A 6,797-nucleotide genomic window follows, 5' to 3' on the forward strand; every position below is an offset into this window, starting at 1 on the left:
ACAACAATAAAAAAAAACAATAGTTAAAAGCAAGTTTAAAAAGATGGGTTTTGAGGGACCATTTGAATGAGGAGAGCATGTTGGATTCTTTGATGTGGTTTGGGAGAGTGTTTTTATCTCCCACAGGGAACCGAACCCACAACCTTCGTGTTGCTAGCGCCATGCTCTACCACCTGAGCCACACAGAACAGGCATCCAATCAATGATTCCTATGACTGATGACAGCGTACCGTCATCTTGTCCAGTCTCTTTATCGGTGCGACCTCCCTCTGGTTTCCAGGTTACGTCCCATAGACGTGGAGTTTATGAAGAGGCTGGGGAAGATAGTCAGCATCGTACCGGTCATCGCTAAAGCAGACACACTCACCATGGAGGAGAGACTGGAGTTCAAACAGAGGGTGAGGCGAACACACACACACACACATACACCCACACACAGACACAGCGAGCATTACACACGTGCACACACATGTGCATAACGTACACATGCACAAACACACACACACACACGCCCAGACTCCATGTACTGTACATATACACATTTTATCTTTCCCCCTACTCACTCCCTCTCTCTGGACCTCTCACAGCTTGTATGTTTTTGTCCCACTCATGAACTGTGAGTAGTTTTAAATCTGTTCTCAATCATCTGACTCTCATCCCTAAACATACAGTATATCTGCCTGCTCCATAAACTTAGCATTATCCCCCCCCCCCCCCTCTCTCTCTCTCTCCCTCTATCTCTCTCTCCCTCCCTCTTGCTTGCTCTCTCTCTCTCCCTCTCTCTCTCCCCCCTCTCTCTCTATAAACATCTCTATCTCCACCCTCCACTCAGTCTCCCTGAGGTAGGAGTTAGGCTTCACATTATTTTACAACATTTTCCTTCCCATCTCCTCTATGCACCATACCTGCCTACATAAACAACTCAATACAGGAGCTTAAAAAAAAGGGTAGGGGGATGGTTTCAAACATACAGTATGTCCTAACGCGTTAATCTGACAGAGCAGGAGACAGGAGGAGTGTATGGGGGGGGCTCTCCTTCATCTCACACGTACCTGACGGCATGTTAACGTCTGTGTAAACACACTCAACCTCTGTCTGACCCGTGTTTAACCTCTTTGACCTGGGACAGATAAGGCAGGACCTGCAGGCCAACGGGATCCCGGTGTACCCACAGAAGGAGTACGACGAGGACGCCGAGGACAGGATACTCAACGACAAGATCAGGGTACGAGAACAACCACGTTACTTTGGCCCCCCCCCCGATTCTGACCTCGCACAAAACATGTCCCATCTCCCACAGCTCCTGACATCAAACTCCCAATCTCAGAGCCAGTTGTATTCTACCATTTTGTTGTATTTGTTTGTTGGTTCTTGCTTTCTTGGCACTGTCCTGGCGACATGTGGTGTGGATTAGAGCTGCCTACCACTCCACACCAGAGGTTCCCTCACGGGAAAAATAAAGTTCTTCGATCACTTGCACCCTCGCTTTCCAGGGTATTGCAAAAACTGTTTGCATCAGCTTTTTAAGTATTACCAACAAGTCTTAGTTTTATGTATGATATACTTAGGTTTTAGTGTAAAAAAAAACTTTCTAATTAGTTACTTATCGTAACCAGATTCATGAAATGTATTTTATTTAAGTTCCTAATGTCAGTTTTCTTATTTACATCCTACTGTGCATATTTCTGAATATGATGTTTGTGGAACAAATGAAAATTAAGTAGCGTACTAGAAACATTCATGTAAAGATGTAAACTTACATTTTCTTAAAGAGTCATTGTGTGGGCATATCTCATAACAGAGCCCCCATACTCAGCTGTTGACTATTCTACCTGTCTACCGAATTCCATTTGCAGGAAAATATTCCCTTTGCCGTGGTGGGCACAGACAAGGAGCACCAGGTGAACGGGAACAAGGTCCTGGGCAGGAAAACCAAATGGGGAATCATAGAGGGTGAGTGTCTGTTAAAGATAATAGACAGTTAAAGTAAGAGGTTAAGGTTAGGATTAGGATCAGGTAAGGATTAAACACTGTCCCTGCAGACACAGAGTCAGGATTAAACACTGTCCCTGCAGACACAGAGTCAGGATTAAACACTGTCCCTGCAGACACAGAGTCAGGATTAAACACTGTCCCTGCCCTAAACCTCCAACCGTTTCTAGCTGAGTTTCATACTAGCTTGGTTGTGTTTATTCAGAGTGTCTACGTTGATGATGTGCACTGGTGAAGACCATTAATGCGGGAATCTGTACATTCATGAATTCATGACAACTCAAGTCTTAAGTTTCTAAATGGCTCCATTTGTTCTCATGTTTTGACCTGCACTGCCCCACAGTGGGCCCTTGGCAAACACGGCTTTTACAATTTCTCTCTTTCAGTCATCTTACTCTCATCCCTCTTTCTGTCGTGCAACATACCAATTCATCTGGTTTGTGACTACTACAGCCTGTGACTTACAGCTGACTTGTTTTTTCTTCTTTTTTTTTCATAGTTGAAAATGTGGCACATTGTGAGTTCGCCAACTTGAGAGATCTGCTGATCAGGTGAGTGGCAATTTGTGTGAGAGAGTCCATGTGTGTGTGTGTGTGTGTGTGTGTGTGTGTGTGTGTGTGTGCTTTTACTCAAACAGCTCTTTTCGCTCCACTCCCTCCCACTTTCACCTGAGGGGTGAGGGGGAGGGGCTAATGACAGACCTTGAGAGGTCGTCTCAGGTCACACAGGTCACATGACATCAATTGTGACCTCTGGTCAAAGGTCAGAGGTCAGGACTGCCAGCTCCCAGAGGCAATGGATTCAAAGAGACCTCTGTCACTGGAGAGTAACATGGCTGGGAAGTCATTCCTGGAGTTAAATCAGTGGGTATAGCTGATTTTGCCACGCTTCTGTTTCCGAAGTGTGTTTCATTAGTAGCACAGGCACCAGGTCACCTATCAGCCAGGTTAGGGAAGCGGCCAACCACTCAACAGGATACGCATCATGCTACGCCAATCTCTAATAAGCTTCCTCCATCCAAGACGTGATGGTTGGCAAATCAAATGCACTTCTGGAGGACAATGGGAAGAAACCGCTGCGACTCAAGTCAGTCTATTAGAAGGTTCTGAAAGGTTTTGAACATGTTCTCTCTTACGTTTGTTTTCCCCCCGCAAAAGGTCCCACCTGCAAGACCTGAAGGACGTCACCCACGACATCCACTACGAAACCTACCGGGTGCGGAGACTGAACGAGAGCAACATGAACGTCAACGGACTGGCACATTCCTCCTTCCGCCTGGGGAACGGAACGTCGGACAAGGGCGACTCGGAAAGCCACCTCTGAGAGGAGCAAGAACACAGCACCGTCCTCCAGCTCACAGCTTCCTGTTTCCTGTTTTTTTCTCCCCCTCCACCCCCCTCCACTCCCACCCCCACCTCCACCCCACCCTGTGACTGCAAGTGGAATGGCCCACCATTCCTCTTCCAATCAGAGTGAGAGAAAGAGAGAGGAGAGATTTTTTTGGGGGGCCACAACCTTGGATTTCGATATGAAAAAAAAATTCTATTGACTTTTACTAAAGACTATTATTGTTAAGAAATGCATTTAAACTTCATATATGAATATATTTTTGGAGAATGAGTATATATTTTCTGGAAGGAGGGCTTCACACAGGGCCGGGGGGAGAGCAGGAGGCGTGTTCTGGGAGAGGAATACGACAAAGTCAGCGAGAGAGTGTGTGTGTGTATGTGTGAGAGGGTGTGTTAACTTGTGTTCAGACTATGGTCTGCCCCATTCAATCAAACCTCCCTAGAAGCAAAGTTTATGCACTTTGTTTGTTTACTAAACTACTGTCCATGTAGTATGTTGTAAACTGGAAGCATTTGCTGTACATTTAAGAGGAGCCTATTGTACCTGTCATTTGCAGTCCTGTATCCAAAACCATCCCAATTGACTTTTGGAACAAGTGAAGTGCTACTGCGTGAATCTGCAATGCAGATGTTTGACTGAATTGAAGAACATCTATAACACATATTCACTCAAGTTGTATACCCTACGAAGGGCTTATGAACACCTATAACACACTCTCACACAGGTGTGGACCGTGTGAATGTCTATAATGTAGACTCTCAAACATGCATCAGCTCAATGAGGAGCTTCTAACCATCTAGAACACAGACTCTCACATAGACATACTATGAAAGGCCTAGGAACATCTAGAAGCAGCCTTTCACAATATTTTTTACAGTTCCTCATTTACTGGCTCTGCTGAGATGAAACCAAACAAATAATGTGACTTTTAATAATGTGACATTTCTTTCAAATAGCATTTTGATTTTTTTTAAACACTCAAATGTTTTTCTTTTTTTCCAAAACGATTAAAAAAATGTTTTGTTCTATTTCACAATATACACCTTTTTGTCATCCTAGCTGTTTAAGAGACAAACATGCATGCTGTGTCCCGTTTGTCTGAGGAGCTGTGGGAGGGAGACCGGTCCAAGAGACTTTATCCGACCACATTTGAATGGGAACGTTTTTTTTAAAATGTCCTCCATCCTCCATCTCCTTCCACGGTGTCCGCTCAGTACTGTCCATGTAGGCCTTGTTGTGTCTGTACTGTATATAAAGGGAGTCACAGATTTCTTCTCTGCTTTTTTTTTTTATAACTCGAATGTCTGCTGTTTGCAGCCATAGCACCATCTAGAGGGCAGGTAGATGTATGACAGAAGGAGTCTGAAAAGAGGGGCCAACTGTAGTCTGGCTCACTGGCTAACTCGCTGTTTCTTTGATATTGCTACATTATGTTTATATCGTCGGCCATGTTTTCCTCATTCATTTTGGCACCAAACATTCCATTCATTCCAAACATTCCAACAGCAGTCTAACTAAGATTCTAAGAACTCAAATCTTGGTACATTTGGTGCCAACATGCCGTCCATTCCAAATCTAAATCTCAAACCTAGCTTGTCAAACTCTGTGTAATTATGGCTCTGGGGTTTTCTCTCTGTAGCCCACAGACAAAGCACCGATAAATATCGAATGGCGAGGCAGAGATAACCAAATGTGTGTTTCCCCATTCAAATCCTGCCCCCCCCCCGCAATACTAACTGCCTCTTTCCCCTGTGATAGAACTACTGAGCAACTCCCTGCTATAATAGCTTAGATTGTTAGAGCATTGCCCATTGTCATCCATTAAAGGTACAGTACACCTCTTCCAGATCCGCTACTTTGCATTGACATTGTGCACAGTCAATCGGCTGTGGTTTGCCTATGGCTTAATACGCTTGACATACAAGCTGTTGTACATACATACATACATACATACATACATATATACATAATACTGTACCCATGACATGTTTTTATCTCCTCTGCCTCCACTGTTTTATACTCAAACCTGTACTAACAGCTCCAACATGATCCTAGTCCTTGTTTTTGTTTTTTTCGATATTAACATCCATGTAAACACAGTTGATTTTACGATTAAATGATTGTCACTGTTGGTGTGTGTCTGGTGTTGGCTTGTTGATTCACGCTACGTAAATACTGATACACAGCTGTACGATGGTTCTATCAGGCTACAATACACCATTCAGAACACAACAGAACATTTAGATAGAAATGTAAAATGTTGACAGAACAGAGGTGATTCTCTCTCATATCACAGAGTCAAGTCCCATCAGCTACAATGTCATACTTCGATCCCACACCACCTCATGGGCCTCATCACGCCTTTTCACCTGGTGGAGCGACCTGTAGGAAAGGGGCGACAGAATCATAAATAGAAAAGGGGAAAGCGGGCAACTCAAGCTCAGAGGCTTAGGTGAGGAACAAGGAAGGAGAGAAGAAAGAACACAGGGCACAGGGTTTCGTTTTGTACAACTTTTACTAAAACGGTGCAGACTGGAACCAAACCATTTCAAAAACAACAACTCTTGTCTAACAAGGCACTGCAGCCATGAATTAGAGTTCACCAAATCGTTTTTTTCCTGCCAAAATCAAATGATCACCACGGTATTATTATTTACACAAAAGAATGATCCAAAAAATAAGGAAAACCCAAAACTCATATGACCTCGGTGTCACAAATAAATAAATAGATACCCAAATGGTACCGATATATATATGACTGACGGTTAGTGTGTGGCAGAGAGAGAGAGAGAGAGATGTCAAAGTTACTCATAAGCGATTCACACCACAGTCATACATACAGAGTCATTCGTACAAGGAGCAGTCAGGGGTAGTATTCATAAAACGAAAACACACCGTTTAAATCTTACTGTTGTACTACTTGGTTTTTCCCCCCAAGTTAATGAAGGGGTTAAAGCCACTGGGATTAAATCCTCCCATGGTAATCTTAAGCGTTACTCTTGCAGTGATGTCAATGGTGGCTTGGCTAAAAGTTACATGTGCATTTACAGTATGACAGTAAAGGAATACTTCACCCAAATGACAAATGTAGGCATGCTAATAGGGGTCCACTCCTCCTTCCACTAGTTGTGTTTAGTGCTCAACGATACTGATGCTAATGCTAACTGGTTGCAAAGTAAACAAACCCAAATCTTGTTCTCTCGTAGTAAATAGTAGTCTAGGTCTGTAGATTACTATTGCGTCCCTATTCAAGATAAAGTACATATGGGTGAACTATTCCTTTAAGTCAGGATTCAATTCGTTTTGATAACAGAAACTGTTCTGACAGTAATGCTATGCTTAATTCCAATGTCAGAAACTTGTGGTATGATTAGTTGAAACAGGTGGTAAATTTAACCAGGCGGTGAAACGTTTTATGAATAACCCCCAAGACTACTGTCATTTAACTCCTCTAT

The 6,797-nt window shown here is 43.4% G+C and overlaps 1 protein-coding gene across 2 annotated transcripts in view; it reads left to right on the plus strand.

The window, feature by feature from the left end:
* The window catches only part of LOC310809714 (neuronal-specific septin-3-like), a 48,933-nt gene extending 43,460 nt beyond the window's left edge, over nt 1-5,473 (plus strand). For both annotated transcript variants that reach the window (XM_083677127.1, XM_083677128.1), the window contains exons 6-10: nt 281-398; nt 1,130-1,225; nt 1,857-1,953; nt 2,492-2,543; nt 3,150-5,473. In XM_083677127.1, coding sequence (XP_083533253.1) covers nt 281-398; nt 1,130-1,225; nt 1,857-1,953; nt 2,492-2,543; nt 3,150-3,315 — 529 coding nt within the window. In that variant the 3' untranslated portion in view covers nt 3,316-5,473. The remainder of the gene's footprint in view (nt 1-280; nt 399-1,129; nt 1,226-1,856; nt 1,954-2,491; nt 2,544-3,149) is intronic.
* Nucleotides 5,474-6,797: the final 1,324 nt, after the last annotated feature.

Source organism: Argentina silus, assembly GCF_951799395.1.
Source record: "Argentina silus genome assembly, chromosome: 9".
NCBI classification, from domain to species: Eukaryota; Metazoa; Chordata; class Actinopteri; order Argentiniformes; family Argentinidae; genus Argentina; species Argentina silus.